The sequence below is a fragment of the Neofelis nebulosa genome, chromosome 17 (assembly GCF_028018385.1).
Source record: "Neofelis nebulosa isolate mNeoNeb1 chromosome 17, mNeoNeb1.pri, whole genome shotgun sequence".
NCBI classification, from domain to species: Eukaryota; Metazoa; Chordata; class Mammalia; order Carnivora; family Felidae; genus Neofelis; species Neofelis nebulosa.
The window spans coordinates 55,908,696-55,920,888 of record NC_080798.1 but is presented as its reverse complement, the minus strand read 5'-3'; the positions used below and the strand labels follow the sequence as shown (position 1 = coordinate 55,920,888).

At 42.0% G+C, this 12,193-nt stretch overlaps 1 protein-coding gene across 1 annotated transcript in view; it reads right to left on the bottom strand.

Annotated features, from left to right (window-relative positions):
- Positions 1-2,394: 2,394 nt before the first annotated feature.
- The window catches only part of HSD17B2 (hydroxysteroid 17-beta dehydrogenase 2), an 86,401-nt gene continuing 76,602 nt past the window's right edge, over positions 2,395-12,193 (bottom strand). The window contains exon 5 of the mRNA XM_058706668.1: positions 2,395-2,838. Within this exon, the coding sequence (XP_058562651.1) occupies positions 2,495-2,838 (344 nt within the window). The 3' untranslated portion in view covers positions 2,395-2,494. The remainder of the gene's footprint in view (positions 2,839-12,193) is intronic.

The window sequence follows — 12,193 nt, the reverse complement described above, 5'->3', positions numbered from 1 at the left end:
ATTGGAATAGTGGGAAGCAGCTGTCAGTCTCTCTGTAGCTAAATAGACCACCTTGTACTGTACTTCCCTCCCAGGTGATCCCAAGGTCCACCTGGGGGAAACCAGTTAGGAACTTCTCCGATCTGGGATTCTCAGACTCTCTCAGTCTCTATCCAGCACCTTCTCCCCATGCCTCATGGAATTTTCATCAGAACAGAAAGTAGGCCCCACACTCAGGTCTTAACCTGGTATCTCCAGCTCTCCCCCACTGTCTTCAAAGAGCTTTCCCCCTCTTTCTGTGGCCTGACCACATATCCCCCAGCCTGCTTACTCTGTGGCCGAGGGCAGTGGTTCTCAAACATGGGTGTGCACCACCTGGAAGGCTCAGTACAAGTTGCTGGGCCCACCCCCAGAATTTCAGATTCAGTAGGTATGGTTGGTAGAATAATTGCCTCTAGTAATGATAATGGCACACAATTCCCCGGAACCATATGTGACCTCATGTGGCAAAAGAGATTTTGCAGATGTGATTAAGTTAAAGATCTTGAGATGAGGAGATTATTCTGGATGACGTGTGAGCCCAGTGCCATCACAAGCGTCCTAATAATAGGAAGGCAGAGGCAGAGGAGACTAGACCATGGAAGCAGAGGTTGGAACGATGCAAAGGAATATGGGAGGTCTTTGGAAGCTGGAAAAAACAACAAATGAATTCTCTCCTAGAGCGTCCAGAAGGAACACAGGTTTGCCGACAACTTGATTTTAGCCCTGGAAGAACCATTTCAGAATTCTGACCTCCAGAACTGTAAAACAGTAAAAGCACAGTAAAACCTTGGTTTGTGAGCATGATTCGTTCCGGAAACATGCTTGTAATCCAAAGCACTTGTATATCAAAGCAAATTTCAAGAAATACTGGCTCAGTTGTGATCGTGTGACATTTGGCATCACTTAGTACTCATATTGCAAGACATGGCTCATTTATCAAGTTAAAATTTATTAGAAATGTTTGCTTAACTTGTGGAACACTCGCAGAACAAGTTGCTGACAATCCAAGGTTTTACGGTATTTTGTTTCAAATTGCTAAGTTTTCCATAATTTGTTACAGGAGCCATCAGAACCTAAGATAGGATTGGGTTGGCTTCTGAGAATCTGCATTTCTAATAGGTTCCCAGGTGATGCTGATGCTGAGGTTCAGGGATCACTTTGAAAAAAACACTGACATTTAGTAAAACACACAATCCTAGGTCCCCTCCAAACTCCGGTTATGCAAACCCTCTGCTCCCTCCACATCCGAATCAAGCCAATGGAAGCTTTGGCCTTGACGATTCTCATCTCCAAAAAGTGCCTGTTTTGGACATCATCAGTTAAACTTTTTTATTTTTTCCTTTCTTTCTGCTCTGCTGTAAAGCAATGATTACCAGGCATGAATAGCCATTAAAAATTTATCAGATTAATAATTTCATAACTGTTTATCTCACTATCTTGTTATTTATTATTTTATTTGGGGAGAAAATTGCAGAGCATTGTGAGTTTATCCTCCTAAAATCTCCAGGAGGTTGGAAAATAGAGAAAGAAACTTCACATTCTAGACAGAAAATGGGACAAAGAGAGGTTTGCAATGAATAATGTCTGGACTTCTGCTTCCCTCATGTCAAGCTGCTATTTTTTCCAGTTCCTTTTATGTCCCTTCTGTTCACCAGCTCCTCCCCTTTTGCCCCCTGCAGGTGAACTTGACCCCCACCTCTCTCAGTATCTGAGCTTGCTCCCTTTGGCTGATTTCTCTAGGTAATGATGCTGGCTTTTCCAGCCTGGGATGCTCAGAGGAAGGTGAAAGTGATAGTTACTATGGACACTAAATCAGCCATTCACATGCCCTGGGTCTGCCAAAAGGCCACTGGGGCCTGCTTGAGATGGGAAACCTCATCCTATTTTCTCCAGGGCTCCAGACAGAGGAAGGGAGAGGAGGTGCACAGAGCACTGATTACACGCTTGAACCAGTACCTTGAATACAGTAGTTACGGCAGGCTGTCTATTCACAGTGAGAAAAACTCCATTTGACTATGACCCTTGCCAGTTCTTCCTCTTTTTCCCTTCTCTATCTCATTTTTCCTGTCATCTCTTTGTCTTCCTCTTCTGGCAGGCAGTGGGATCCAGCCTGGATTTCAATTTGAACTGCCTTTTGCTAGCTGTGTGACAATGAATGGGCAACTTAACTTCTCTGATCCTTCATTCCCTTACCTGTTAAGTAGGGGTGAAGATACCTACCATGGTTCTCTAATGAGAACTAGATGAGACAATATCTGAAATGTATGTGTGCAGAGCAGGCTGACACTCAATTCACATTCGTCATGGGGGTCATTTCTAGCCACCAGCCTTCTCAGCATTAATTCCTATTCAACCAACAGACTTCACAGGAAATACAAGGTAGGAAACCACAACTTTAATGGGAAGTTCAGGTTTCCCTTTCATTCCAAGACTAACACTCCTCACATATTTGCCTACATGCCTTGTTCTTCAGTTAGGCCTGCTTAGTTAGCGCCTTGGGCATGCCACCTCTAAAGTGATGCAACTTTTTGCTAAAATAATCAAATATGCCAGTAGGACTAAATGAAACAAAGCAGAGCATTGGATAAGCCATTGGCCCTGGAGAGTAAAAGGCAAAGGGGCTCTTAGCAGACACGGCATGCCGGATGTCCAGGAGCACAGGGGACATATCAGTGTTGGTACTCCCGCTGATGAACTTGAGATAATCCCGTTGCTCAAGGATATAGTCCTGCCCATAGTCCTCTAGCACTTCGGGGGTAAGGTTGTCCAGGATGTCCTGCTCCAGCTTGTTCCACATTTCACTCGTGCCCGCAATACCTGTGATGCAAGAAGAAGGGAGGCTCAGATTCTGGGGAGGCCAGACCAGACGTGTCCAACCCTACCAGGGAAGCAGGCCCTTGTGAACTGGCTTCTGTTGGGAAGGACAGGCATTCCCAAATGGCTTTTTTAAAAATGAGCTTTATAATGGTATGTAATACACTTTTCAGCATTCATATGGAAAAGTACACACATGTCTAGGTTTCCACAAGCTGAATAGCCTGTGTAACCAGCAGAAAGAGAAAACAAGCCAGCCTCGGAGCCTCCACTCCCAACCCCCTTCCCAGGATCTTCTGTCCCAATGACCAGGATGGAGCAGTTTTGCTTGGTATTGGACATTATGTAAATGGAATCACACACTACGTTCTGAGATTCATCCATGTATTGTGTGGTCATTCTCATTGTTGTGGTTTTCCATTGTGTAAATATGCCACAAATTATCCATTATACTGTGATGGGCATTTGGGTTGTTTCCAATTTGGGGGTCTTACAAATAGTGCTGCCACAAACATTCTATTACATCTGTTTTCATGATTATTATATACAATATAAAATATAATGTATACAATATATATAATATGTATGAACATGTATATATACATTTATGTATAATTTTTTAATATAGAAGCAATACCAACTTCTATGTATAAAATTAAATACACAATGTTAACTATCATCCTATCTATTTAATAAATATAATTTTAAACAATATATAACTTATGCATTTAAATTTTAGCATATAAATTATATGTAATTAAATATATAAACATATTTGATATAGAAACAATGGGTGCTTATTATATACAATTTAATTATATATACATTTACTTTAATATTATAGCAATGCCTGTTCATTATGTAAAATAAAGTAAATAATGAGATGTATATGTTTTTAAAATTAATCTCTTCTAAGGTAACTTAGAGTTTTGTGTGTCTTTCTACGTTCCTTCCTTGTTTATACAAACATGTACATACATAGGGCCGCTTGGGGGACTCAGTGAGTTGAATGTCCAACTCTTGATTTCAGATCAGGTAATGATCTCATGGTTTGAGTTTGAGCCCTGCGTTTGGCTCTGAGCTGACAATGCAGAGCCTACTTGGGATTCTCTCTCCCACTCTCTCTCTGCCCCTCCCCTACTCCCTTGCACTCTCAATCAATCAATCAATCAATCTCTCTCTCTCTTTCTCTCTGTGTCAGAAATAAATAAACTTTTAAAAAAGGCTTTGGGGGTGCCTGGGTGACTCAGTCAGTTAAGAGTCTGACTTCGGCTCAGGTCAGGATCTCACAGTTCATGAGTAAGAGCCCCGCACGGGTCTGTGTGCTGACAGCTTGGAGCCTGGAGACTGCTTCAGATTCTGTGTCTTCCTCTCTCTCTGCCCTTACCCCGCTCACTTTCTCTCTCTCTCTCTCTCTCTCTCTCTCTCTCTTAAAAATAAATACACATTTTTTTTAATTTAAAAAAAAAGGCTTTGGTTTAATCTTATTTTACCAGGAACAAAATGCCCAAAGGATCATACTATACAGGTTTTCCAAAGATTTGCTTGTTTGTTTGCTGAATAATAAATCACAGACCTGCCTCCAAAAGTCAATGGCTATAGATTTAAACCAGAGCAGCAGAAATTTCCCATTGAACAGCTTTTAGGCAACCACTTCTCTGTCAAAGGACTTTCCAGTCATTCCTAGATTTCACCATTTCAGTGACGCTGCCATAAACAGTCTGGCATAATACATCCTTTTGTATTTTAGCGTTTTACGTCTGCAGGCAGCCTCCACAGTGTGGCTGCGTGGTCAAAAGGCACATGCATTCTGAATTTTAATACCTACTGCCAGATTACTTTCCACAAAGGATGCAGCACCTCACATTCCCTCTTGCAAAGTGTGGGATTGCTCTGGGATTGCTATGGGGATGAGCCTTAGTTTACCAGCTTTAGCGACTCCTGGATATCGGATATTGGGTCTGTGGGGGAGCCTGACTGTGAAATGTAAGCCAGTGAAATCCAATTATACCCACCAAAATGCAAAAGGATTTCAATTGCTCATTACTTTTCATGAAAGCACAATACCACACTGAAAGAAATGATTACACTGACAATTACTCCCAAGGCTTCTGGGTCTTGAAAAACAAGTTTGTGTGAACTATTGTTCCTCCAGCTACCTCTCCCCGTCTCGGCTTTCTCCAAGGTGAGGGATTCCTTTTCCTCTCCTCTTCCTCTCTAAACACCTCATGGACTTTCTAACCATTCTTGTGAGTACCCTGTGCAGAGTCCTCAAGGCTCTCTTTACTGGCGACAAAGCCACCAGAAGTTTGTCAACTTTCATCTGCCACTTTTGACACCCACTAGCTGCCACTTTGGGGCTATACACAATGAAATTGTTGAGGTCACTTGGATCCAAATCCCATCTCTGACTCATACCACCTCTGTGACTTGGGAAATTTCCCAACTTCTCTGAGGCTCAGCTTTCTCCCTACAAGATGGGAATATTACTGATGTGCGGGACAAAGGCAAAAGAAACGTACATAAAATTGAATTTCCTTATAACCTGCAGCCCATTGACAAATACGTCAGGCAGGCAAAATATACCATTCCTCCAGAAACTCCCAATGTTGATGTTAATGTTTTGCCAGAGGCAAAAACAACCTTGGCTTGCCAAATCCAGGCCTCCAGGATCCTGTAAGTCTTCTTTAACACATGAAAATCCTTTTGGAAACTTCCTTTGTCTTTACTTCCCCCAACTTCCAAGTGTATAATCAGTCTCCCCTCACAACCTCAGTGCAGCTCTTTTTTGCCCACGGGTCCTGTCCCATGCTTTAATAAAACCACCTTTTTTGCACCAAACATGTCTCAAGAATTCTTTCTTGACCTTCAGCTCTGAGCCTCAACAATTTTCCACATCATTTTGGGGCCCTGATGAGGGGCTTTGAGTCTTTTCACCTGGACTCTGAGCCTCGGGGCAAACTTGGTGAGTCCTTCCTCTTTCCTCCCTTTGCTCTCCTATCGGGCTTTTCAAGGAGTATGGTCTTATTGGAACATTTTCATGTCGATTGCTCAGGCTGCGATCCTCTAGCCCAAGGCTACCCTACCAGGAGGAGAAAGCCTACCTTTGGGCTGGAAGTTAGTACCCAGGCAGGAACGGTAGTAAGACTCAGAAACTTGAGGACTTTTCTTTATTCCTGTCTTTATACAAAGTTGTCTGTCTTTCTTGGTTACAGGACAGCCACCTAATGACTAGCACAGCTGCTGATCTTAAGACTCCTGTGTGAAGCTTCCTCTCATTGGTCTAAAGTGATCCCCTGGTCTAGCCTCTTCTGGATGCGAGAACTCCACTCAGAGCCAGCTGAAACCAGTACCCAATTCAGTGAAAGCCCAACTAGGACCATTTCCTAGAGAAGTTGGCTATAAAGATTACTTGTGTTGGTATGTCGCTTAGACCATGATGGATTTCTATCTCTACTGTTTTCCATCAGTGTCCTCTACTAACTACTTAAACTACAGAATTGGGTAATTTCCCCTTGTCAAAACCTTTCTAATGTTTTCCATGGGTTAAAAACGGTGGGTTCTTCAAGGCCTTCACAGCAAGGTAGGGTATTTTAGTCCATTCACTGGCACCTGTTTGTAGTGTAGGATTTGATGAGGAAGCAGAGGGATGCTAGCATCCTTCCTATGGGGACTTTACAGCAGGGTGGTGATCATAGCAGTTTTGTTCAAGGGACACCTTGGGTCGCTTTGACAACAGGGACCTATGACATTTACTGTGTGGGACGCCACCTGGGAATCAGAGGGGATTTTTGATAACGGATCTTCTCTCTTCAGTTCCCAAGGACTCTCCTTTGGAATGCCTGTTAACCCCCTGGAAACAATTCAGATTGCAAAACTTAAGAAAGGACTGATCTGTAACACTGCATGGCCTTTGTGTGACCTCTAAGTTAGATCTCTCCTGTGGGAAACCAGGGAAATGGATAGAAGTACCCCTAGGTCCAGACCCACACCGCCCTAAATGAGGACCCTGCCTAAGAGCCTCTTGCAGAATGTGTTTGGCCAGTAAACCCCCTCCTGATACACTGGATGATAATTGTCTAAATAAGCCTCCTCCGAATAAACCCAGGTTGCTGGAGGAAACACAGCCCATCCCTGACAAAAGAAACACTGACTCTCTCTCTGTTCCTCCTCCTAATAGATGTGGGGGCTTCTCCCTCCTTCATTCCCCAGGTTAATGGCTATAATTGCAACCAACTGTCTCTGGTGAGTCGATCTTGGGCTGGGGACTTTAAGGAGTATTCCCAAACAACTGCCAAAATGCCTTTAATTTCAAGGAAGTTCCCTGTCTTCTCTGGCCTGACGTGGACTGCCGACCTCCACTTTAGTGGAAGGCTCTTCTGCCTTCCCCTCCCCCTCCTCCTGTTTCTGCACCACCTCCATGCACAGCCTTCACGACTGGCTCCAGGAGCATCCCGGGCACCTCCAGCGCCATTGGTTCCTCCTCCTCCCCTCGCTGTCAAGGAGGGCAGAGACCCCCATTGGACTTACACTGCCCACTTCAGATTTCTCCACCTGTGTCCCAGGTAAAAATTAACAATGGGGAACAAATTGATTGACTTTTAAGTGGACTCAGGTGGAACATAACTCAGTATTGAAACTAATTGAAACTTTTAATGCTACCTAGGTTTACTGAAGGTCAAATAAGCTCGTGTTATCTCTGTTGCCATTTGTCAGCAAAAAGATGACTTAAAATGATGGTTAATTTTGTCTGTCTCCAAGTTTTCTGGGGTAATTGTTAAGATAGCTTTCAAAGTCATTAGTAACCTGAAACTTTATAAAGTTTTGCTGGGATGATAAAATGGGATGGAATTCATTGGACATCTAAGCTTTTCCAAATAGGATGGAGTGCTGAAGAACTGATTACTAAAAATAGGTTTGTGCTTTTGGCTTCCTATTGCAGAGAAACTAAGAATATTTGGGTCTGTCGGAAAACATGTCTTGTGCTTAATAGATTCATAAATTTGCCATCTAAAGAATTCTGGTGTAACAGTTCACAATTGGTTACTACTTAGTTTTCACTGGAGACTTGGGCTTCTAAGAGTTAAAATTCTTCTGCTAAATGTCTTTGAGACTGATGGAAATAAGGGAAGCAATTATGAATTTTAGAAGTTACTGTAGAAGGTTTATGGAGGGAAATCTTTGCAAAGGAATTTTATATGTGGTCAGGACTCAGGTTGAAATTAATGGATTTTAAAAGTATATAGGTATAAGGTTGAAATTCTTCTTTTCTCTTTGTTCAAAAGACAAAGTTTTCTTGGATTGTTGATCTGCTCTTGATAAGAAAATGTAAACAACATGTGTTGTTTTTTTTTTAATTTTTCAACGTTTTTTATTTATTTTTGGGACAGAGAGAGACAGAGCATGAACGGGGGAGGGGCACAGAGAGAGGGAGACACAGAATCGGAAACAGGCTCCAGGCTCCGAGCCATCAGCCCAGAGCCTGACGTGGGGCTCGAAATCACGGACCGCGAGATCGTGACCTGGCTGAAGTCGGACGCTTAACCGACTGCGCCACCCAGGCGCCCCTATTTTTTTCTCTTCTGTCTGTCCAGAAAATCAAAACTTTTATGTTTTGTCCTTATCAGGTCTTTGATTACACAATTAAAACTTCTCAATACTATAGGAGCTGAGTTTTGCTAACAACTGTATAACCAGACACTTTTGCCTTTGGAATCTCATATTGCCACCTTGGTTAAATAAATAATTAAGTTTTGGGGTGCTTGGGTGGCTCAGTCGGTTAAGTGTCCAACTTCGGCTCAGGTAATGATCTCACAGTCCGTGAGTTTGGGCCCCACATCAAGCTCTGTGCTGACAGCTCAGAGCCAGGAGCCTACTTCGGATTCTATGTCTCCTTCACTCTCTTCCTCTCCCACATTTGCACTCTGTCTCTCTCTCAAAAGTAAATAAACATTTAAAAAGTTTTTTAATAATTAAGTGTTAAATTTTGTAATGACCTGTGGTCTTATTTAAGGCATGTGCTTTATAACTTTCTGAGGTTTTTTAACACACTTCCCAGTATTTAAACTGTCAATGAAATCTTTTTGACTAATTAGGTCTTTTTATTTGGTATGTTAAGTGACTCTGGAAGCATTGTTAAACAAATAATAAGCCTTAGGTATTGTTTGGGTAAAGGCTATAACTATTCCAGAGATGAAATTCCTAAAGTTTTAATATGTTTTTAATATGTTCTGGTATAAGACTATTACTTAATATTCTAATTATTGAAGAGTTCTGTGTCACAGAAATAACTGGATTTCCTTGCCAGCTGTAATGAACTCTAATCAAATCTTTAACCATGGCGATTGTTGAGTCTTTTGTCATTTATAGTTCTTGTTCTTAATCTCTTGCAAAACATGTTTCATCTTCAAGGAGACTCATAGAAAGGGCTTTGGACAAATACAGGTTTTTGATATCTTTAAAATCATAAAACTAAAATTGGTAAGAATTTCGAGAACTAACTAAAAAGTTGCATTCAAACTGAACAAGAATTAGTAACCTTAAGTAAATTAAGGAAGATGATGATAGTTGTTAGTTTTTGTGACTCTTGTTTGAAACATTGCCGGCTCTTCTAATGTTTGCTCTCCCAGATTAAGGAAGTTTTCTCTCAAGATATCTATGACTTTCAGAAGTGTGATAAAGTATTCATTGGTGAACAAATTAAAGCATTTAACTTTTCTCCCTACCTGTACCCTCTGAAATTCGAAAACTCTCAGTGAGGGTTCTTTCCTTCATGGCAACTACAGTTATTTGCAGAAGTTCAATAAGACTATGTTCTCCTTGTAACAGGACACCATTAGAAATATTGGTTATTTTCCCAAGGCTTTGGCTGGAATGTCCTATTTAAGAGACATGCATAGACAGATATGACCCGACAGCTTTAAGGAACTAGGGTTGACTTTATGAAACGTGGCGAAATAAAGCCCCTTGGAAATGTTGGCCTGATGCCTTGCTTACAGAGTTCCCAGCAGCCTTACCACGTGAGGAAAGAAGACAAGGAGACAAGGTTTATTTAAAGAATTGAAAGTCTAATACAGCAGGAGATTTAATTCTGAAATGAAAAGGCCCCTACTGGGTCATACTCCCACAGCCATAAAATTAGAAGGACATTCCTCGTGGACTCAAAAATTAAATCTTCTGTCTCCTTGAATGTCTTCAGAAGCTCTTTTTCTCTCTGAAGATCCCTCTTCTTGTGCCCCCCACCCTCCACCCCACCCCAGCTTTGAGCATCCTTCTCCAAACTTGAGTCCTCAGCCTTCCACTGTCTGGCTTCTTGCCTTGAGAGAGCCCATCAGGATCACCTTTAGACTGAGGGCAGCCTCATAGAAAGAGAGGACTGAGCACTGCACCTAGAGATCTGCTTTCAGATTGCCAATCACCAAAGTGTGTCGCATACCCACATGTATGTATCACCCACCCCACACACCTGCCAAATGATGTCAATTAGGCATACCGCTCAGGGCTGTCATACAGATTAGGACCTATAGGGGAAGGACAGGAGTATAAATTGGAACAATATTTTTTAAAAAATTTTTAAAGTTTTGTTTATTTAAGTAATCTCTACACCCAACATGGGACTCAAACTCAAGACCCCGAGATCAAAAGTCACATACTCTTCTGAATGAGCTAGTCAGGTGCCTCTAGAACAATATTTTTTTAATATTTATTTTATTTTATTACTATTATTATTGTTGTTTGTTGTTTTGTTTGTTTGTTTTAGAGAGCATGAGCAGGGGAGAGAGGCAGAGAGAGAGAGAGAGAGCAAGAGAGAGAGAAAGAGACAGAGAGAGAATCTTAAGCAGGCTCCGTGCTCAGTGCAGAGCCCAACATGGGGCTTGATCTCATGACCCTGAGATCATGAACCTGAGCTGAAAACAAGAGTTGGATCCTCAACCAACTGAGCCAGGCACCCCTGGAATAATATTTTTAAAAATGGTTTTGTATTATCCACGAAAGCTGAAGACGATTAAACCCATGAACTAGTCATTCCACTCCTGGGAATGTGACACTGGAAAATCACATACATGTACAGCACCGAAAGTGTCACATGCCAAAGGGTTCATAGCTGAATTGTTCATAATTGTCCCAAGGTGACCCAAATATCCCATCAGTGATAGAAAAATCGTGGCGTGTTCACAGAGTACTGAAAATGAGTGACCTGCAGGTACAAACCACACAGATGAACCGTGAAAGCAATGTTGAGTGAGAAAAGCAGACATGAGAATACATACATGCTGATTCCATTCAAAGTTCCATAACCAGTAAAGCCAAATCCTATTGTTTGTGATGCATGCATGTATGTAACACTGCAAAGAAAAGCAAATGAACAATTGCTACAAAAAATAAGAAAGTGATTATATGTTGAGGATGGGGAAGACTAGGACTGGACGGAGATCATGTGGGCACTTCTGGGCGCTGGCAATGCTTTATTTTTTGATCTGGCTGTTAAGTGCATGAGTTTTTAAAGTAATTTGTTAAACTCTGTGTGTATATATTTCTCAATTAAAAAAAATGAGTGTGGGGTGGGGTGCGTGGTTGGCTCAGTCTGTGGAGCATGCGACTCTTGGGCTCAGGGTTGTGAGTTTGAGCCCCACATTGGGTGTCGAGATTACTTAAAAAAAATTTTTTTAATCTTAAAAAAATGAATTAATTTTAAAAATAAAAATAAGGAGCACCGGGCTGGCTCAGTCTGTACAGCATGTAACTCTTGGTCTCAGAGGTTGAAAGTTTGAGCCCCGCATTGGGTGTAGAGATCATTTAGAAATAAAATCTTTAAAGGGGCTCCTGGGGGGCTCAGTCAATTAAGCACCTGATGTCAGCTCAGGTCATGTTCTTGTGGTCCATGAGTTCAAGCCCCGCGTCGGGGTCTGTGCTGATGGCTCAGAGCCTGGAGTCTGCTTCCGATTCTGTTCTCCCTCTCTCTCTGCCCCTCCCCCACTCATGTTCTGTCTCTGTCTCTCTCTCTCAAAAATGAATAAAAACATTTAAAAAATTTTTTAAAAAAAAACTATATGACATCAAAACTAAATTCCTTTGTGGAACTGATGCAGGGGAACAACTGTACACTGAAGAACCTGGAACTTGCCCTTTTATTATTTTTTTTAATGTTTATTTTTATTTTTGAGACAGAGAGTGACAGAGTGTGAATGGGGGAGAAAGACACAGACTCTGAAGCAGGCCCCAGGCTCTGAGCTGTCAGCACAGAGCCCAATGCGGGGGCTTGAACTCACGAATTATGAGACCATGACCTGAGCCAAAGTCAGAAACCCAACCGACTGAGCACACCCCCCCTCCCCCCAGGCACCCTGCCCTTTTATTA